Source organism: Carassius carassius, chromosome 6 (genome assembly GCF_963082965.1).
Source record: "Carassius carassius chromosome 6, fCarCar2.1, whole genome shotgun sequence".
Lineage (NCBI taxonomy): Eukaryota > Metazoa > Chordata > Actinopteri > Cypriniformes > Cyprinidae > Carassius > Carassius carassius.
The window spans coordinates 36,222,348-36,244,241 of NC_081760.1; the positions used below are offsets into that span (position 1 = coordinate 36,222,348).

At 36.8% G+C, this 21,894-nt stretch overlaps 3 protein-coding genes across 6 annotated transcripts; all 3 read right to left on the bottom strand.

The window, feature by feature from the left end:
• Positions 1–646: 646 nt before the first annotated feature.
• LOC132142778 (ELMO domain-containing protein 2-like) lies at positions 647–6,014 on the bottom strand. The gene is made up of 9 exons (XM_059552892.1): positions 5,955–6,014; positions 5,193–5,340; positions 5,001–5,029; positions 4,789–4,886; positions 3,873–4,002; positions 3,640–3,773; positions 3,503–3,571; positions 3,266–3,399; positions 647–1,152 (listed from the first exon to the last, which is right to left on the bottom strand). The coding sequence occupies exons 1-9, from the start codon at positions 5,997–5,999 to the stop codon at positions 995–997; spliced, it is 945 nt and encodes a 314-aa protein (XP_059408875.1). The 5' UTR covers positions 6,000–6,014; the 3' UTR covers positions 647–994.
• A 430-nt stretch (positions 6,015–6,444) lies between these two features.
• LOC132142781 (uncharacterized) lies at positions 6,445–12,410 on the bottom strand. 2 transcript variants are annotated; one of them, XM_059552895.1, is made up of 10 exons: positions 12,241–12,410; positions 12,135–12,165; positions 11,051–11,464; positions 10,242–10,871; positions 9,467–9,526; positions 9,255–9,343; positions 9,109–9,167; positions 8,867–9,033; positions 7,232–7,366; positions 6,445–7,056 (listed from the first exon to the last, which is right to left on the bottom strand). In XM_059552895.1, the coding sequence occupies exons 1-10, from the start codon at positions 12,316–12,318 to the stop codon at positions 6,677–6,679; spliced, it is 2,043 nt and encodes a 680-aa protein (XP_059408878.1). In that variant the 5' UTR covers positions 12,319–12,410; the 3' UTR covers positions 6,445–6,676. The 2 variants fall into 2 exon arrangements, with proteins under 2 accessions (XP_059408878.1, XP_059408879.1); XM_059552896.1 differs by having other exon boundaries at positions 10,242–10,881; positions 11,079–11,464; positions 12,241–12,409.
• Positions 12,411–14,851: 2,441 nt separating this feature from the next.
• LOC132142029 (N-acetyllactosaminide beta-1,3-N-acetylglucosaminyltransferase 2-like) lies at positions 14,852–21,316 on the bottom strand. 3 transcript variants are annotated; one of them, XM_059551667.1, is made up of 3 exons: positions 21,174–21,316; positions 17,237–17,325; positions 14,852–16,421 (listed from the first exon to the last, which is right to left on the bottom strand). In XM_059551667.1, the coding sequence occupies exons 2-3, from the start codon at positions 17,274–17,276 to the stop codon at positions 15,118–15,120; spliced, it is 1,344 nt and encodes a 447-aa protein (XP_059407650.1). In that variant the 5' UTR covers positions 17,277–17,325; positions 21,174–21,316; the 3' UTR covers positions 14,852–15,117. The 3 variants fall into 3 exon arrangements, with proteins under 3 accessions (XP_059407650.1, XP_059407651.1, XP_059407649.1); XM_059551668.1 differs by lacking the exon at positions 17,237–17,325; XM_059551666.1 differs by lacking the exon at positions 21,174–21,316 and having other exon boundaries at positions 17,237–17,586.
• Positions 21,317–21,894: the final 578 nt, after the last annotated feature.

The following is a 21,894-nucleotide window of genomic DNA, read 5'->3' on the forward strand; positions in this document are numbered from 1 at the left end:
TATATATTTTTAAATAATCTATGCAAATGTTAATTTAAGTTGCATTAAATATTTATGGTGTCATTCATAAAATCATGATCATTTCAAAAAACTAAATTGCTATTATGCATGTAAATGTTACGACAACATTTGTTGACAGACTGCAATTAATATATTTTTTTTTAATTCATATACTGGATGAGTTTTCAAATTATTAATATTGCCTAGTAAAGGTAAAACGATTAATAAAAAAATTATTAAAAGTGGTGACCAGTTATAACATGAAAGACAAATAAAACAAAAACATTAACTGTATTAAACTTAATTGCGCTCAAAATGTATTTAAAAAACTTGAATTAACATTCTTATTGCCAAACACACCAATGATAAGAAGCAAACTTTGTATTTGAATATTCAGTCACTATTTTATTCTTCAACATCAGGTATGAATCCCACACTATAAAATGAACCGGGTCATCAGGAATAAAAAGTGACATCTTCAAACCCAAACACGGTTTATAAATAAGACAATGACACAGTGTCACATCAACGTTTGTGCATACAAATGATGTCCTTTGGAATTGAGTTGAGTCTGAATAACAATATTCACAAAACAGATTAGATATTAAATTAATTATCTGAATACAGAAGAACATCTTCTGAGCATAGACGTCATCTTCCTGAGATGGGTAAAGATGAAGAAGCAGGAGTCACGTGACCACGACCAAAACGTCAAGTGTGAAGGATTCCAGTCTGTTCCTTGGAGGGTTTAAAACATCACTTATTATTATTATTAATACTTAGTGTAAGTCTTTCCCTGACCAGGTCAATGTAGCTAAACAAGCAGCTATGTACCCTTGATGTACAGTTTATGCAGCGGTTTAATTATTAATATTTAAATAAAGCTTCATGCACGTTGTAAATTTCCTAACTAAAGATTATCTTAAAGTTAATGGGAAAAGAAAAGAAAAATCAACTGTTGCAGTGTCCTTTTGACTGTGAAATGATGCTGGAATCATTTTTCTTGGTCCACGGTCAGAATAAGCATGACCTCTGGCATCTGAAGTTGACCTTTGACCTTGTCGTGAAACTTCTCCCTGTAGCGATTGAACTCCATGATGCTCTCCGGCTCCTCTTCCAACCAGAACTTATCGAATTCATACGCCAGGTAACCTGCAAACACATGAACATAAGTGAGCGTATCTCCAAGAAAAGGAAAATTATGACATGTTACAAGCACGCATGTTTAAATTTAATTGAAATCTGAAATTTAAATGCAATATTTCTAAGTGGGCTATTGACACAGAATTTCCACCAGATGTAGCCATCAAGCCAAATATTGAATTCATACAAAGAAATCAGAACATTTAAGTTTACAAGTTGAGTCATAATAAATAAAGTGAAATGACACAGGGAATAAGTATTGAACACATGAAGATAAGGTGCAAAATGACATAGAAAGCCAGAAGATCACCTGAAATCTGTCAGTATTGAGAGAGAAACCCTGCCCCATATCAGTACTAATTCATATCAGCTGCTTTAGTCCTAATTGATGGCTTATAAAGGCTTCTCATTACCCAGGAAAGACTTCATGATGGGTAAAAACAAAGAACTCTCAAGATCTTCGTAATCTTATCGTTGAAAAGCATTTTGATGGGAATGGTTATAGGCGCATTTCCAGAATGCTGAATGTTCCTGTGAGCACCGTGGGGGCCGTTATCTGGAAATGGAGAGAGCATCAGTTGACCATAAACCGGCCACGATCAGGTGCTCCACGTAAGATCCCTGTCCGAGGAGTTCAAAGAATAATCAGGAGAGTTCTCCAAGAGCCAAGAACCCCTCGGGCAGAACTTCAGGAAGACCTTGCATCAGCAGGTACTGTTGTTTCAAAGAAAACTAGAAGCAATGCACTGAACCGCCATGGCATCCATGCACACTCACCACGCAAGACTCCACTGCTGAACAAAAAGCATGTTGAGGCTCGGTTAAAGTTTGCGAAAGAGCATTAGGAGAAGCCTGTGGATTATTGTGAGACTATAGCATGGTCAGATGAAAGCGAAATTGAACTTTTTGGCAGTCATTCTACACTTCTGCCATGTTTGGAGAAGAAATGGCACTGCCCACCACCCCAAGAACACCATACCAACAGTTAAGTTTGGGGCTGCTTTTCAGCAAGGGGTACTGGCAGACCTCATATTATTGAAGACAGGATGAATGGAGAAATGTACTGGGACATTCTGGATAAAAATCTGCTGCCATCTACCAGAAAGCTGAAAATGAAAAGAGGGTGGACATATCAGCAAGACAATGATCCCAAACACAAGGCCAAGGAAACGATGAAGTGGTTTCAAAGAAAGAAAATCAAGTTGCTTGAATGGCCCAGTCAATCACCTGACCGAAATCCCACAGAAAATCTATGGAGAGAACTGAAGGTCAAAGTTCATAAAAGAGATTTAAAGACCATTTGTGTGGAAGAATGGGCCAGAATCACTCCTGAGCAATGCAGACGACAGGTCTCTCCATACAAGAGGCGTCTAGATGCTGTAATCATCAACACAGGCTTTTCTACAAAGTATTAATAAATAAAGTGAAATGACATCGGGAATAAGTATCGAACACACTTTATTTATGACTCAACTTGTAAACTTAAATGTTCTGATTTCTTTCTAGGAATTCAATATTTGGATTGACGGCTACATCTGGTGGAAATTTTGTGTTAATAGCCCACTTAGAAATACTGATAAAAATGCTGATGTGTCAAATACTTATTTTCCCTGCTTTGTGTTTATTTATTTATTTACATATATATATATATGTGTATATATAAAAAGGATTATTATTGTGACTAAATATATACTAAAATACATTTCAAATTTCTTTTTTATACAAATTAGCATTATTATTCACACTATCAACTTTTTATATATGAATATATTATCATGACTATATATATGATTATTATTAATATTTTATATAATATTATAACTGTTTATATAATTATTACTAATATATTATTGTATTTTTGCATATTATTGTGTTCAAAAACTGGATTAAACATCTGTATTGTCCCATACTTTCCAAAATCATAATGTCATTTTTTTTTTCTGGAATTGAATATTATCAGACCACAGTTTTTGTTAGACTCACTGCCCTTGATATATATTGCCCAAATAAATAATTCAATAAATTAATAATCTAAAATTAAATTAAAAATAAAACCTTCAGCAATATATCAAGTGTATAGTGTCTGGTGTATATGTGCATTTATGTAATTATTTGTACTCACAGTAGAACTGGTGGAAGTGCTGCATTTGGGGTTTCCCAGGTACTGTGTTATAGAAATGAGGCTTCAGAGCATCATTCTTCATTAAGCTGTATGCCATCTCTGTCAGATTGATGCCCACTATGGCATACGAGTACCTGCAAGAACAAAAGCATGCAATGAGGAGCAGCAATTTCAGTAACTCTTATCAGTTACGATGGCGAGAGTCTGGCCATGTGATCTGCATCAGTGAGGACTCACCCTAGTCCGGGGTGATTTGCGTGTGACAAGGCCTGCCGGGCTGCGTCTGTGTAATTCTCACTGAAAAAACTGTGCAAACAAAGAAAAACGTCCACTTAATTGCATTAGGGAAGCCATGAAACAGAAGTTGCACTTACAGGAGGTTTGTGAGTCCCAGCATCCCCATCCCTCTGAAATCAGTCTTCGGATCGTCGCCCTGAAAACCAATGTTTCCCCACTGCTTGGTGACCCTCGATTCCAGCTTCACCGACGGCATTAACAGATCCCACAACTGACAGAAAACAAACACAACCAGTCAGAACAGAGAACCTGTGATGCTCAAATCATCTTCAGCTGAGATATCAGACCTAATAAAAACGAGATGAATCACCTTCAGAAGCATGTTCTCATGTTCTTCATTCTCCGAGTCAAACACCTCTTTTCGGAGTTCCTCCACTGCCTCAAACAGCTCGTTATACCCGTTGATTTGGAACAAGCATTGACGGAGATTCACTTTAAACCTGTTAGAGAGATTTTTTTTTGCATGAAAACTACATTTAGATCTTGATAATGTCTACAACATACACATATCTCGAATACATGCTATAAATAAAACAATAATAAATTGTGAAAATTAGACCGCAAGAAGAAACTTCAGTAATGAAAAGGGTGCTAGAGTTAAAAAGCTAATTTACTGAATCACTATCAGCCATGCTTATTCAAGTTCTAATGTTTTTATTTACGTGTATGCATTCATCAGACTTAGTAACAGTTTAATATTTATTAAAAGTGTTTTAATATTATTTTCATATACTTTAGATTTTATTTTAATTAGGGAAAACAGATTCTAGATTTTTTTTTTAAACTAGATTTTTACATTGCTATTAATCTTACATAAATTATATGTTTGAAATTCACTGATTAGGATTTTTAAAATGTAGTTTCTGAGCTTTATTTAATTTATCCCTTCAGATATTTGTATTCCAAATTAATGGATTTAGTTCTTATGTGTCATTTTTATTAAGTAACATACAACAAATATATTTTTTAAAAAGTCTAACATATAACATTTTGCAAACTAGGCTACTTGGTCAAAATAATGGTTAAAAAAACTGAAAAAAATATTGGTAACTCTTTCTTAACTTGTATCACTAGACATGGTGAGGGGAGAAAACATAGTAACCTGTATAAAAAAAATAAAAAATTAAAAAAAGACAATGTGCTAGTCACAAAATAAGGTGCGTTGCTAGATGTTCAAGGTTATTTTCCTACTGAACCAAGTCAAAGCAGTCTTAAGAGAGCCTCACGCAGGATCTTTCTGCTCCTTGATGCTCTTCTCCTGGATTATTTGAGTCAGGTGGTCATCCAAATCTTTCTCCTTCAAAGACAGAGCTGCTCGCAACACCTGATCGAACACAAACACACACACTTCGAGCACAGTCTTGAGTGAGGAACCAGGTCCATATGAATGTTAACTCAGGTAATTAAGCAGCCAGAAATCAGTGTCCGTCATTCTCACCTTGCTTTTGGAGGACTTCAGAGAATACTCTACAAAGAAAAGCAACAAAGACAGGTTTGCAAAAATGATGCATAACAAATCAAATAGTCCTTAAAGGAGCGATTCAGCAGAAAATTTGACTACAAGCAGGTCAACTGATTCCTTTAACTTTTCTCCCATTTATAAAGGTTTACATAACTGTATGATCATCACCTATCTGTGACGTCCTCATCGCTCCAGCTTTGCATCGGGCACAAACACGCTGCAGCTCGCATCTTCCTGTGATCAGCCGGAGGAACCATTTTAACCAGAAGCGCAGACACGAGGAATAGAAACACTGCCAGATATACCCCAACATCCTCTGAAACACAAACAGCAGTAGTTAGTAACAGTTTCAGTCCAACTGCACTTCCTTCCAAATTCTATATATATATATATATATATATATATATATAGTGCAACATGAACAACATACTCGAAATGGGCTAAATACATAGAGTTAACCTTGGCTTTAGTGCCACACACACATCAGTAATGCAGACTAAGGAGCTGCTGATTCTTTGTACTGTGTGAAAACAACAGCAAGCATTCTGCTGGGAATTAGCATTGTTAATAATGTTTAAACAATGAGATATGAGCTCTGTCAAGTCAGATACAAAGCGCGCACACACACACTGGTCAACTGCATTATTTGAGTCAGGTGGTCATCCAAATCTTTCTCCTTCAAAGACAGAGCACAAACACACACACTTCGAGCTTATTCATGAACCAAACGTGACGCTTTAAGAAAATCAGCTGGACAAAACAACAGGTTGTTCACGAGTGAGAGACACTGGACAACAAAAACACAAATAATGAGCGTGAATTCAACTGGTGACGCTGCCAACGTTTATACTGCTTCACGTTGAGTCGCGGCATTTAATACTATGTGCTAAATATCTTTTGGAGTCCGATAACTGTACAGATCACACTTACTAGCAGCAGTCTCGTCCCCCGGAAATGATTCGGATTGGTGCGCATGCGCAGACGAACTGACGAGTGAGCGCTAGTTTGTTTTTATTTATATTTTTGTGACAAATCACTTTCTGATTTTAAATCACTGTGCCAAGTCACTTTTTCCAATGCATTTCATGTTCCCCAACACTGTTAAACTTAGTACAGAAAACGGTACAACCATGCTACAAACCATTTTATGATAACGATAATAAATTAAAATATGATAAATACCAGGGAGCAACATCTAGCAGAATACCGGGCTGTTTTTGTAAAGATAAAATAACTGGAAGCTACTGACACCGGAAGCCTCGCACATTCCCGCATACTTAAAATATAGGCTATATATTTATATATATATATTCCAGAAGTTCTTGCGTTCTCTCTTTCTCCGTCGGTCCAACACACCCAATTTTGTCTTTCACAGACATATAGCCTATTTAGTTGAATAAAAACACAAAGTACACAGTGCTTTTGAGTTATATTCCATTCTATTTTCAACAGTGAGAAAACTTCTGAGAACTAAAATACAATAGTAGACCAAAAAATTAACAAAGCCAATTATTTTCCAAAATACTCCATAAATCATACAGAACAGAAAAGAAACAAAAAAAGTAGGAGGGAAATAAATAACTCACTAGTACAAATAAGAGTGAGGTGCAATTCATTTAGTGAGAGTAGACAAAAGTAACCCTGTGAAAGAGTCAAAACGGGTGTTTCTCTGCATGTATTTTACTTCTAAATCTATCAGGAGGCACCAGAGAGCTGAAGCGTAATAAGGGCAGGTCCAGAGAGCGGTGGCCATCTTTGGGCATCATCATGGGTGGAGGTGGAGGGGGGAATATGAACCGGTTCGCACCACAGCTACCATCACTTCTGGAGTTATTGTTGACATTGTCATTGGCAGCGGTTTCCACCACACTGCTAGCGCTCGTTTTCTGGCAATGAGGAAGGAACGAGCCTCTATAGTAACGACGATACAGAAAAAACGCCACCAACAGCATCAGCACAATGAGCAACATGAGCAGGCCGATGATGATATAAACGCCCCTAAGGATTGTGGGAGGTGGTGTCCAACTACAGTCTGAAAAATGAGAGAAGACAATAATTAAGTTAAGAAACGTAATGACAGAATTTTCATCTTTAGCTCAACTATCCTTTTGAAGTGATATGAAATCAGTCTGGTTCAAGTTAATAACTGAAATCTTCCACAGAAGTGCACACCTTTCAATATAAACTTCTGAATATCAAGCTCTTACCAGGTTCAGTAGACACCATACAAACGCTGGCTCCTGTTTCACCATGGATACAGTGACAGGAGTATGATCCAAAATTATTCACACACTCGGTGTGAGCATCACACACCACCATTTGCGTCTCACACTCATTGATGTCTGTTCAAACACACAAATGGGCCATCAGAAATTCAGATAAACAGGTATTTTTGGTAAGATCATGGCTGCATAATATATGTCCATGTAAAAGTATTTTAAACAACAGGTTTCCATTTCTTTTATAAATAATGCACACACACACACACACACACACACACACACACACACATAATATATATAGGCTGGTAAGCGATAAATTTTTTTTAATCTAATTAATTACATGATGTGGTGATTAATCTAATTAATAGCACAAAATTTGGAGAAATTACTCTGAAAAGATCATTTAAAAGTCATTGTTGTGCAAAGCATCAATTTTAATAAATTTATTACATATAATCTTTTGGACCATGTGAGTAAATTATGACAATTGTCATTTTTGGTTAGGTGAACTATAACTTTAATCATTTATTTTCTTAATTTTATTATTATTACTATGAAAATATTAAATTATTTCTTAAATGAAATTATGCAGTAAATAATAAACTAAAACTGCCAGAAGGTGGTGTTAATTATTGTCTTAATTATTAAGTCAGAGTCATTTATAAATGGCTGATTCATTCAGGAGTGAAGTAAATGGTTCTTTATGAATGGTTCATTGAATCATTAGGCTTGTTCGATTTGAAGCGGATCATAACCATCAGACCGACCGGTGTGTGACATCAAGGTACCGCAAGAATTTTATATGAAATCGATATACAAAATTTTAGAAATTCTAAAATTGATTTAAAATCAAAAGTTATGTTCCAAATTTGAAGTTGATATCACAAATGTAGGTTTCTGTAGCCATGGGGCTGCACCCAAACTCCACTGAATTGAATGCATTTTCCTGACACAAATGTATAAATCTGACACAGTATTATTTATATCACAAAATAGTCAACAAATATGGAATCTTGGGTCTCAGACCTTGCCTTTGTCAAAATGTGAAAAACGTTTGATTCTAAAATATTGTAGTACATTCTATAATATTACACTTGACACTGCCCACTTCCATGGTAACCCAATGTCTAATTTCAAGTGTTTAAGCTTTCGTATGATATCTAATTAGGATGATTACTAAAATATGTAATGGGGAAAAGGCAATAAAAAACAAAAGAGTACCAAGTGTCCCACTAGTAGGGCACTGACAGTTAACAGGTTAATTTTTTTTATTTTTTTATTAATGATTAAATTAATATTAAATTTAATTAAATTTAATATGAAAACTTTTCCAAAACGTAATATTACAAATATTACGTTTAAATGAATCAAACAATCATCCAGAGTCTAAAGTAGTGGGGGGTTTTTTAGATCTAGATCAAATCAATGCATAATAAACATTAAACATGTCAAATAGAAAAGTAAATTAAAATAAGTGACATTTTATTTAAATAAAGTGACAAAATACAGAAAATTACTTAATAATAGTAGGTTAGCATGAGGTCAGAACAAGGTTTCTGAAAATGCAGTGTAACCTGAAAGACTACAGGACATGTAAATGTACAAGTGGTGTAAGAGCACCTTCAGTAGAGACAGATGCAATGATGCCCTGTGTTTTGGTGCTTTTGGATTTGATGGTTCTGCCCTGCAGCCCCTGCAGACCGGACTGAAGGACCCCATCTGTCTGTAGCCCTACAGCCGCCTTCTCAAACTGCAGCCACACGATGAACAAAACGCCAGAACTCAACCTGGAAACAAATTCAGCAGATCAATTAGAAAGATCTCCCAATGAATATGCTTGAGGAAGAGAACTTTATACTCACTTTTTCAGTCTTTTGAAGTCCAGGCTCTTTGGAGTGAGATGTCCTAATGTTTCTCGTATCTATAAACCAATTTTGATCCCAAAAGTTGCTCAACTGACAACAATACTCTGTATTTCTAGAAAGGGGATCGAAATGTTGAGCCTCACCATGATCTCTAGAGCAGATCTGAGGGAAGAGGTTTCTTCATGAGGTTCAGGCTCTAGATTGACCTCGACACTCACCTCGAACAAGAGCTCTGATTGGACAGATCATACGACATCAATGTATGCTGCATGTCATCTATAGTGTGACAAAACTTGTGGTATTTTGATTTTAATAATAAAATCTACTGTTTAAAGCGTCTGAAGGCACTTCTCACCCCCAGGAAAATGCCTGTTGTGGGTGACATTTTTCAAGGTTTGCTGGTAGGGAGTTTTCTCTGTGGAAGGAAAACCGATGTTAAAGCAAGAAACCCTTGAGTGAAGTTAAAATATCTTGTTCGTATTTAAAGAGTAAAAAAATATTTATTAGAAGTCATTTTTTAAAGCACTAATTAAAACATTTATATTGTTAATATTACCCATTGCATAATAATAATCCTATTTTAGGACCATTTTAGTATTCAAGCAAAACCATAATGCAACTAACAATAAAATGGTATAAAACAGAAATTCAAATCAACAAGTACATACGTTATTTTTTTAAGAAAATGGTCAATTGTAACAAATGTCATGATATGTTTTACTGAATTGAATTTATGCTTTTTAATTGTAAAAAGTATTTCAATTATTGTAATAATTGAAATTACGTTAATATTACTTCTTGCATCATGATAATAAAAACATAAAATGTCTATATTGTTAATATTATCTCTTGCAAACTGCTATTACTAATAATGATTATGAATTTTTAAACATTAAATTATTAATATTACCCCATAACAACAACGACAACAAAATAATTATATTTTAGGCATATTTTAGGCCTACTTCTATTTTTAAATTTCTCTAAGTGATTAGAAAGAGAAAAAAACAGGGGGTAAAGTGTACTTAATTTACATTAAAATGTTATAAAAAAGGTGTCCTATAAAAAGGAATTCTTTATGCAAAATTAAATACATTTTATTTTTATAAAAAAAAAAAAAAAAACTGCACCTTTTGATTTGCGGTGTAATTTGGGTTGAATTACAGGAAGTGTGATGCTGCTGTCAGTCACTGTCGTCTCCATGGAAACACCTTCCTCATCATCGACCGTTCTGGCTCGGACCTGCTCAGTTTGATCAGAGGAGTGCGCTTGTGCGTCCACATTCCTGCGCATGGCGGACGGAGAGCGGGCAGTGGGTTTGACGTGTGGCACATGAGTGTGTGCGCTGAGGGTCATGTCTGAGATTTGGGAGTAAGCCCCTTGATATCTGGGGCGTGTTTGAGCTGGTCCACTTTCGGGTTGGTTGTGCTGGGTCTCAGTTTCTTTTAGTGACGTTACAAGGAAATTCTCATCGTATAACGCACCATCATCAATCGCATCGTTAACGTGGTAACCAGACACTACGACACGAGGAGATGAATCAGTCGTTGAATCTCCAGGATTCTTTTCCCAGGTTTCCCTCTTCCCTAAAGGAAGTTCGATGGTCACTGAGGATCCAGTGTTGGTCATACCGGTTAATGTTGCTTGTGTGTTCTCTCCTGATGGTCGGATATCTGCGGTGACGTCTTTCACACCTGGTGGAGGACTCGTAACTGCATCCGCTTCATCTTCAACACCACCCAATGCTGCTTCCATCACATCTACAGGAACGTGTCAAGAAAAATACAGAGTCATGTGACCTCTACACAGCAATTTACAAGGAAATAAAAACATTGGCACCACAATACATTTCTTATCAGTGAAGAAAAAACATTACATGGCATTTAAATACAATTGGATGGATGGATATAAACACTAATCCAGTTATATAAAAACTCACCTTTATACACAGGATCAGGAAAATCCAGGGATCCGAAAGCTTTATAACGTCCATAGAAGCCCCTGTACGGGACGGGACGGTTCCCGTTGATGAGCAGCACCACCTGAACCGTGTTGAACACAGAAATGTATCTGGCTTTTCTCCAGCACCTCTCCAGAATCCTCTGTCCCCCTGCACCCGCTGGAGACTCATCCAGGTGGATCTGATCGCTCTTATTCTGACAGGTGTCTGAGGGAGTCAGGTCCTCCAGATACAGCTCCAGACGCTTCCCAGGAGACACCTGGATGGTCCAGTTGCACCACACGGGCGGGTTTGAGCACAGATAGTCAGGGGAGAAGATCTCACCACTGTTGTCACGGAGGACTTGATGGCAGCTCCGCAGGGCAAAGAAAGCGTATCGATCGCGGCCTACACCTGACGAGAGAGAGAGAGACAACATTTACATCTATCCCCCAAAATATCTAAACATTTTAACTGAAGAGGACAATGCCATTTAAATCACAGCACATTTAAATGAGCAGAAATAGGATAAAAAAAATATATAATAATTATTAATATTCTTATTATAAACGAGAAACTATTTATTCCTCAAACTAAATCTAAATATTTTCATGGTAAGAAAATTACAGGGAATTGAAATAAGAAAAAGATCAAACTAAATAATATTAAATATATTTTTTGACAAATAATATAAATATAACCATAATAATGCATATATAATAGGAAGACATAAGATATATCTAATTATTTACATTGGAGAAAAAAAACAACAAGGGATGTAAATTAATAAAAATAAGATCAATTAATCATATTAATAAATATATATCCTTAAAAAAAATACAATCTAAATATAAATAATAATATAAGATGAAATAAGATAGAATAGAAAGCATTTTAGCAAATTTGTCCTCCAAAATATCTAAATATTTAAATAAAAAAAAGTAAATTTCCATTTATAAAAAGTTTTAAGAAATTTTACTTAAATTAGCAAAATAGACCCCTGAGGACACAAAACAAACATGTTAAATGTACAGCACGAGGAACAAAGTTAACACTGATGTAAATGTGCCAGACAGCTGTTCACCTGCGGATGCTTGGCCGTCATTTGTGCTGATCTGCCAAAAACACAAGTGTGAGTGAAACGAGCTGCAGACAGAGCGTCATCAGATGAGCGTCGATGAGTTACTCACCTCAGCGCTGCGTGTCAAAGCTGTCAAATAGATTAATATCAGAAGACTGGATTTACTCCATAAATGCCGCCGCGGCATTTTAGATTTATGCTCGTGAACTTGCTACGATGCGGTCAGATGCTTGTTTTGAAAAGTAAACGGAAGACGCTGAAAACATCACCTGTATTATATCTGAGGTTAATGAGGTAACTTTACCTGTAGCGCATGACAGCATGCGCGTGCGACGCGCTCGTGATCCTGCAGAGGGCGCACGCGCGCCAACAACTATATGTGGGTTGGCTGGGTGCATCACTACTACTTGTAATCCGTTACTGATTCCAAATTACGTGATAAAAATTATAGTTAGTAACGTAATCTATTACATTATACATTTTAGGTAATATATCCTAATCAGACTACTTTTTGATTACTTTTGTGATTTAAATAGGATAATAATGTACCATAATGATGTAAAAATGCAAACAAAAAGGAAATATATTCCATTTGTTGTTTTTGACAACATGACGTGCATTAAACATATGTCAAGGTTTCCCAAACTGGGGTTTGTAAAGGAGCTGCAGTGAGTTTGTTGATTAATTGACTAAGACAATTATAAAAATGTACAATTAAAATAAATCATTTTAAAATAACTTTGATCTAAATAAAGCACTTACAAAAAAATTACAATTTGTTATTTGTTTGCCTGAACGTCATGTGGCCACTAACCATTAATATGCAAATGTGATACGTCATTATTAAATGTTTATTTTAAAATCCCAGGGGTACTCTTAAGTAAATATATTAGGTGAAAGAGTTTGGTATGGCCCAAAAAAAATAAAAAATAAAATAATTTGGCCATGCCTGTATTACATGTAAATAAGAAATAACGTAAATTTGTGCATTTTAATGTGTTTGAAAGACAAAGGCCTGTAAAGACAAAGTAATACATGATTACATAACCTCCTGAGTGTTCATCAGTAGTTTGTGCAATGTTGAACGGTTGAGAAAACACTTCTTAAAATGATATTTGTAGATCCAGTGGTCAGTCAATAAAAAGTAACTGTAGTCAGAGTATTTTAAAATGTAATTTAATCTAATTACAAGTAATGCATTTTTGGAATCTGATTACGTATTACATGTAATCAGTTACGACCCAGCTCTGTAATACTGAGCATGATGCAATTATAAATTAAGCATCATATACTAATGTTAATAATATCATGGCAGAGTGCTTGAAGTGAGTACTCTGTAAGTACTGTTTTTTTTTTACATGTCCCATACACAAAGATATACAGTATCTATACTGCTGCTTTATTTTGAATCTGAATGTAAGCTTGCTTGTAACTGCAAAATTATAGGTTTGAAGACTGTTGTAGCAAATAAAACCTTTGAATCAAATATTGCCTCAAAACAAACTCAGGTTTTGTTTTAAATCCAATTTAAAACTAAATTACTGGATTTTTGACAACGATTTGTGAGGACCAGGATCAAATGTGATCATAAACAGCTAACTTACTTTCAAAACATAAATATAACTTTAGTAGTAACTTTAGTACCTATTTCAGAATGTTTTCAGTACAATTTTATCCTTAATCACAATTTTGGCTTGTACTGAACAAATTACTGAATATCACACAAGATAGGACGTGGAAATCTCATCCTTTGGCTCGTCTTCCCTATGGAAGAATTATACAGTAATAGGATTTGGATTGCAACACTGTGTGTTGCAAGTGTCCTACCGTATGTTGCCCTACAACAATGGTCACAGCTCACTTGCACAAACAGTGCCATAAAACAGCTATTTTTATCCTTGTGTTGATAACGTAGTTGGAGAACAATCAAACAGAAGCTTCCTGAGAACACAGAGGTTTAATACAAGTGGTCAAAACAGCTCAGCTATACTTTTCCACACACAAATGCAGGCATGAATTAAAACAACAACATACAAATACACAAAATAAACATACATTTTGCCCTTTCTTGTTATAAAAAATACACCCTGATTTCTTTATGTCAACATGCATCATACTGCATCATATTTACCTCATTTTGATTAAACAAAGGCAAAAACGGTGTAAACGCAGCACAAACCCTCTGAGAGGTTTAATGCAGGTCTAATTCAAGTTCTTAAAAAGTGAAGAGCATGAAATTAAAACTTTCTAAATGGAGGTTTCTGGTCTCATTGCAAAAAAGTGTCTTGAGTATGTGGACCCAGCTAACAGAGAGCATTCTCAAAATGTTCTAGCACAGTTCTCTCAAATGTTCTTCTAGTAACATTAATAGAACATTTTTACTTTTTACTGAAATGTTTTTGTTGGACATTCATCTAACTTTTTTTAAATGTTACTAAATTAGTAACCCCCAAGGAGCCGTGGTTTACAGTGAATTTATAACAGCTAAGTGACCACGGCTTCACAGGGGTTATTGCTCTTTATAAATTATTCCATATACACAGCAAGGTTTCACAGAATAAAACACAACAAATAAAGTGTAATTATATAAATAAAAACAGTATTGTTCCACCAAACAATGTAGTTCCTCAGAAACAGTTGTGGTTCCAACAAAGTGGTTGCCAAGCAACACACAGAAGTAAACAAAGGTGTATGTTTATAGTGTAATTTACACTAGCTATAACAGCTTTGAACGCGACTCAACCAATCAGAATCAAGCACCAGAACTATCCGTTTTTAAAAAATTGTTTTAGAATTTTCAGAGAACATTCAAATGTAACATTACCATGATGTTTGCAAAATGATATAATTGAATGTTCCTAAGTGTTCACAGAACCAAGAAAAAAACATTTATAAAAAAATAAAATAAATATATATATTCAAATGCAGGATATTCAGAGAACATTAAAATATAGCTTGGAACACTTTTTTGTTAGCTATATTTTTGTTAAGAGGGCATCGGTTTACAGTCATTACGTTTTATTTGCATTTGCTGCTTCGCATTCGCGCCCTTTGTGTCCAGTGTAGTTTTGATGCAACATTTTACTTTAGGGTCATTAATCCAAGACCAGATCTTTATCATGTCCTGTGGGCTCCTGGGATGGACCAGAATCAGACTTTTGTAAGCACAAGGATTCTCTCTGTGCTTCTCCTCAATATCAAAAGTCTTAAAGCCCATGTGTTTCTCTGGTACTAGTCCCAGTCTCTTCAGACACATCCCTGTAAACACATCGTCAATCGGGTACAACGTGACCAGACGAGAGATCATTCTTAACCGCTGCCCCAGACTACCTGAATACAGGTAGCCTCCGCCACCTGCGTATGGAGGGTAAATCCCACGAAACAGGCTCTCAGGGATGTAATACTTGAGGTGTCTGGTCCGGTGTGGTCCAGCATTAGTGATCACATCGCCAATGAAAATGTCTTTTGTCTTGGACACTGAAAAGTTGCCTAAGTAAGCCAGCATATGCTGCGTATTGACGAAAACGTCGTCGTCGCATTTAAACACATACTTGGCAGAAGCGCAATGGCTCCCAAACCACTCCAGGAAGAGGACTTCCTTTAAGGTGAGATTGAAGAACGTGTCTCGATAATCCCACTGCAGGACATCGCCGTACAACGCCGCTTCGTGCTTGACCATGTCTGAAAAGTCAGGGAAGTGGTCCGTCGCTGCCGTGTTGCCAAGTAGGAATACTGTCGCAATTCGCTCGCCGTCGAAGATCCCAGCACGGCCCCATGATTCCCGGATGGCCTGCCGTCGGTCAAAATGTGGCGCAATGGATTTTACTGCTAGCAAGAGGTATGGTGGTTCAGAACACACTTTGGGTGCATCCATTATCAAGGGGTATGACCTACATCCCATGTACAACAAGAAGTCCTGGAATCGCTGTGGTAGGGACTTAAAGTCTTCAATCTCTGTTGTCACCCTGCTGTCCGGCTTGCAAGAACTCATGTGATTCAGCCAGCGTGGGATTCCTCTGAAGTCACGCGGGGCCTCACTGCCATTAGCAAGTGGCAGGTAGTAGATATCATCGAGACGCTTCTGCTCCCGATTCCAGAATGCTGGACTGAACTCCGGCTTCTTCCAGAACTTTTTGGTCGTCAGTCTCCGTCGTTTGTTGATGTGTTGCCCCTGCCCATAGCTTCTGGACACTTCCACCGCAATGTAGATCAGGAAGTTTGCTAACATCATTAATCCCAGTATCTTGGTGGTCTTCCAGTTACTTTTCATCTTGAAGATGCCCTCACCACCTAAAAAAAAAAAATGATATTGAGTTTAAATCATGAATTTCAAATCTGATCTGGGCTGCTTTCATATTTGGAAATAAATTGGATCCATAGGCTTTATTTATTGATTTTCTCTGAACAAAATTTTTTTTATTTTTCATCTTCTTTTTTTTCATTAAATCACTTTGTAATAATAAGTTAAATATATTAAGTTAAAACATCACAAAAGACTTAAAAATGAATGAAAATGATGTCACACATGTTGTGGGTCACATTAAAATAGGTCATGTGAATAACATTCAAGCAGATAACCAGAACTGAGCAGTGATAATGTAGCACATTATTATACCACAACCCTAAAAAGCTTGTGTAAAGCCGGAAACTTACCACAATAGATCAATAATTCTTCAACCATGAAATGCAAAGAACAACCTTTGCAAAGAGTCATTAATCATTTCAAATGCTGTATTTTTTCATACAACACAAAATAATATTTGTAAATATATTTTTTGAAGAAATTTACAGCATTTTAGAAATTGAAATACTCCTAAATGAACAATAAAACACCATAGAAACACCATTAATGACTGGTGCTCTATATCTCGTGTCTTTTGAAATCAAGTCCTACTGTAGCTTTGTGCTTGGAAAAGTGTTTTGTTCTATGCACAAAGCTCTCCAATGAATTCATAACAGAAGAAAAAATTCTTCTTCTGTGCTAAAAAAAAAAAGCATAGGTTTTGGACTGACGTGAGGGTGAGTAAAAATGGTTTTGAGAAAGATCCAGCTAAAACCATGAACCACTAATAAAAGGTTAGCGTAACGGTTGATCCCTTACTCACAGCGAGGACATCTGCAGGGTAAGTCTAGGGTGAGATCCATGAGTGAATCCGATGTGATGTGTCCAGGGTTTCTCCTCCTGTAACTGTACCTGAACAGTAACGGATGAACATGCTGCATATCAGCCAATGTTTTTAATATATCAAAGCCACGTTTCCTCTGTATTACCATCCTTCATAGAGCTTCCTTCCCTCATTCGCTCATACACATCATGTGTTCCTCATGATACCAATTACAGATGTACAATGTCAGACTCTTCCTAGTCTCATATAGTCAGACCTTTGACTAAACTGCTCTGCTACAGTACACACACTGCAGTTTATTGTGACCCAATAAGATAGGAAGAGACCATTTGTAATGAGTAATCTTAGTCTGTGCTGTTTTATTGGGTAGTTTAGGGATGGGTTATGTCAAATACAACCCGAATTCCGGAAAAGTTGGGACGTTTTTTAAATTTTAATAAAATGAAAACTAAAAGACTTTCAAATCACATGAGCCAATATTTTATTCACAATAGAACATAGATAACATAGCAAATGTTTAAACTGAGAAAGTTTACAATTTTATGCACAAAATGAGCTCATTTCAATTTTGATTTCTGCTACAGGTCTCAAAATAGTTGGGACGGGGCATGTTTACCATGGTGTAGCATCTCCTTTTCTTTTCAAAACAGTTTGAAGACGTCTGGGCATTGAGGCTATGAGTTGCTGGAGTTTTGCTGTTGGAATTTGGTCCCATTCTTGCCTTATATAGATTTCCAGCTGCTGAAGAGTTCGTGGTCGTCTTTGACGTATTTTTCATTTAATGATGCGCCAAATGTTCTCTATAGGTGAAAGATCTGGACTGCAGGCAGGCCAGGTTAGCACCCGGACTCTTCTACGACGAAGCCATGCTGTTGTTATAGCTGCAGTATGTGGTTTTGCATTGTCCTGCTGAAATAAACAAGGCCTTCCCTGAAATAGACGTTGTTTGGAGGGAAGCATATGTTGCTCTAAAACCTTTATATACCTTTCAGCATTCACAGAGCCTTCCAAAACATGCAAGCTGCCCATACCGTATGCACTTATGCACCCCCATACCATCAGAGATGCTGGCTTTTGAACTGAACGCTGATAACATGCTGGAAGGTCTCCCTCCTCTTTAGCCCGGAGGACACAGCGTCTGTGATTTCCAACAAGAATGTCAAATTTGGACTCGTCTGACCATAAACACTATTCCACTTTGAAATAGTCCATTTTAAATGAGCCTTGGCCCACAGGACACGACGGCGCTTCTGGACCATGTTCACATATGGCTTCCTTTTTGCATGATAGAGCTTTAGTTGGCATCTGCTGATGGCACGGCGGATTGTGTTTACCGACAGTGGTTTCTGAAAGTATTCCTGGGCCCATTTAGTAATGTCATTGACACAATCATGCCGATGAGTGATGCAGTGTCGTCTGAGAGCCCGAAGCCCACGGGCATCCAATAAAGGTCTCCGGCCTTGTCCCTTACGCACAGAGATTTCTCCAGTTTCTCTGAATCTTTTGATGATGTTATGCACTGTAGATGATGAGATTTGCAAAGCCTTTGCAATTTGACGTTGAGGAACATTGTTTTTAAAGTTTTCCACAATTTTTTTACGCAGTCTTTTACAGATTGGAGAGCCTCTGCCCATCTTTACTTCTGAGAGACTCTGCTTCTCTAAGACAAAGCTTTTATAGCTAATCATGTTACAGACCTGATATCAATTAACTTAATTAATCACTAGATGTTCTCCCAGCTGAATCTTTTCAAAACTGCTTGCTTTTTTAGCCATTTGTTGCCCCCGTGCCAACTTTTTTGAGACCTGTAGCAGGCATTAAATTTTAAATGAGCTAATTAAGTGGATAAAAGTGTAAAATTTCTCAGTTTAAACATTTGCTACGTTATCTATGTTCTATTGTGAATAAAATATTGGCTCATGTGATTTGAAATTCCTTTAGTTTTCATTTTATTAAAATTTAAAAAAACGTCCCAACTTTTCCGGAATTCGGGTTGTAGATTATATACCACATATTCTATAACCAGCACAATGATATTCAGCCTATGTATCAAAAAATCTGACGTCAGCTTGTGTGCTGTCGGAGACTAAACTTTCAGACCACAGGAAACCATCAAAAGCATTTCACTTTGGACAACAAATCCATTTATGACTGCACTTTATATCTGGCCTCTATCTATGTGTGTGTGTGTAAATAATTAAAATAATTATAGCAAGTTTGCATTTCTGTTTTTATTGATTTTAGATAATACTAACTCTGTTTTTGTGCAAGTGAGATAAATAAATGCAGGTTCACGTTTAATCTGGAACTACAGTAAGCATCATGTTCACACACACACATACAACACATCTGCACGTACTCCCGATTTCTCTCAACATGGGGACAGGAGAGCTGTCAGTCAATAAATGGGGAAAAAGTTAATTACTGGCAAAACACTGTAAACCGCTTTTGGCTTAATCTTCTAGACCACTCACTCATGCACTGGATCATATAAACCACATTCTGAGTGAACAGCTTGCTGGTAAAACAACACTTAGTGAAGAAAACAGCCATACAATAAAAAGGGTGTAGTCAACATCCTGAAGGCACAGGCTAATGCTTCTGTGCAGACAACAGCAAATGAGTGAGTGTGTGTGTGTGTGTGTGTGTGTGTGTGTGTGTTAGTTCCCTGAGTTGCCGACATGTTGATGATACTTTTCACATATATAATGGTTTATTTGATAAAGCTCAGGAGCCTATTTTTGTAAGTATATTTTTGTAAGCTATATATAATAATAATTATTATTCATAACATTTATATAGCACTTTTCTAGGCACTCAAAGTGCTTTACATTGTGAGGGGGTATCTCCTCGTCCACCACCAGTGTGCAGCATCCACCTGAATGATGCGACGGCAGCCATAGTGCGCCAGAACGCCCACCAAACACCAGCTTACTGGTGGAGAGGAGACAGAGTGATGAAGCCAATCAGCAGATATGGGGATTGTTAGGAGGCCATGATGGTCAGAGGCCAGTGGGCGAATTTAGCCAGGATGCCGATCACACCTCTACTCTTTTCGAAAAACATCCTGGGATTTTTAATGACCACAGAGAGTCAGGACCTTGGTTTAACGTCTCATCCGAAGGACGGTGCTTGTTGACAGAATAGTGTCCCCGTCACTACACTGGGGCGCTAGGACCCACACAGACCACAGGGTGAGCACCCCCTGCTGGCCTCACTATATGAGGAACAGGCTAAAACATAAGAATCAGAATCAGAATGACTTTTATTGCCAGGTATGTTCACACATACGAGGAATTTGTTTTCGTGACAGAAGTAGCCTATTTCCAGCAAATCCTCTCAGATCAAATATGATGCATGTTGTTGGACATCAATAAAAATCTAACAGTTCTCAAGAGTCATAACTCCGACCTGCACCATATGTCATTAGAGAAGGTTTTCAGTGAATAATTCAGTGAATTTCAGCCTCACATAACTAGTGCATGACTGATTATGACACATGGGTCTTAGAGACTAAACTGTTATGGTATTTTTGGAGACATCCAGTGGTCAGTTGCAGTATGGAGACAATCTACGCAAAAAGTCTTTCATTCAGACATGAAACTTGAGAAAATTACGAAATCTATCGATTTGACAACCAGACAGATAGGCTGTTAGTATTCATTTATTGCATTTATTTATTGAAACTAATAAAACGACAAATCTTTTATTAGCCTTTATAAAGATCAGGGTGGTGAAGGTGAATGACAGATACCAAACTTAACGACATTCGTTAACGTAGAAGCCTAAGCAATGTTTTATTGCAACTATTTTTTAAATGCAATAACTTCTCTAAGTTCTATCTACTTTGGCATTTATAAGTCATAACTCGTAAGTGTCTGAATTTACCTGTACGTAGGAGTGCGTCTGTTCTCACCTTTATAACAGCGGTCCACAGCAGTTGTTCTTCACAGGTCGAACATCTTCTTCTATCTTTTGCTCTTAGTCTGCCGAACGGAATTGTTGTGCTTTGTTTATTTCTTTAGTGCATGTCTGAAGTGCCATGTAAAGTCTGTAATCCGCATGAACGAGCAGCATGTAGTCGAGTCAGCTCAGAGTCGCAGCGCGAGGACCTCCCTCACCACGGACGCGCGCGCGTGCACGGTTTAACTATTCGCATGGGGGCCAATTTTGTATAATCTCCTCACAAACAAACAAGTGAAGACGTTTGAAATGCTCGTAACAATATACAATGCTGACAAATCATCTTTTGCTCTGCTGATATCAACAGGTTCAGGGATGGAGTGAGGACTGGCCTTCTCCTCATTATTTGCCTACATGATGTTCTCAAAGTGTATTTGAATTCTGATTAAGGCTTAAAACTTCCTATTTTCTTCACTTTGCAAGCAAATGATGAAATAGGTCTATGCTTTTTTCCACAACATATACCGTAGAAGACTTTAAAAATATTTGTCTGCATCATGTGGAAGCAAGCATTTAATATAGATTTTTTTTTTGTCCATTAAAAATGTGATTGCTTGCTTTTTAAAACTTTTTAATGGGTTTGATCACTATACGAATGTCCGCCATAAGTATTATTGTACTTATCCTTTAATGTTTATTTATTGGTATATTTCACATTATTAAAGTACCTATCC

Bases quoted from the DNA above. Each gene is read 5' to 3' on its own strand.
- LOC132142781 (XM_059552895.1), bottom strand. From the start codon at position 12,318: ATGCCGCGGCGGCATTTATGGAGTAAATCCAGTCTTCTGATATTAATC. The intron at 12,166-12,240 runs GTGAGTAACTCA...TGTTTTTGGCAG, and splicing joins CTTTGACACGCAGCGCTGAG to ATCAGCACAAATGACGGCCA. The intron at 7,057-7,231 runs GTAAGAGCTTGA...CTCATTTTTCAG, and splicing joins TATGGTGTCTACTGAACCTG to ACTGTAGTTGGACACCACCT.
- LOC132142029 (XM_059551666.1), bottom strand. From the start codon at position 17,405: ATGGTAATACAGAGGAAACGTGGCTTTGATATATTAAAAACATTGGCT. The intron at 16,422-17,236 runs GTGAGTAAGGGA...TTTTTTTTTTAG, and splicing joins ACCCTGCAGATGTCCTCGCT to GTGGTGAGGGCATCTTCAAG.
- LOC132142778 (XM_059552892.1), bottom strand. From the start codon at position 5,999: ATGCGCACCAATCCGAATCATTTCCGGGGGACGAGACTGCTGCTA. The intron at 3,572-3,639 runs GTAAGTGCAACT...TTGTTTGCACAG, and splicing joins CTGGGACTCACAAACCTCCT to TTTTTTCAGTGAGAATTACA. The intron at 3,400-3,502 runs GTGAGTCCTCAC...TTGTTCTTGCAG, and splicing joins GCAAATCACCCCGGACTAGG to GTACTCGTATGCCATAGTGG.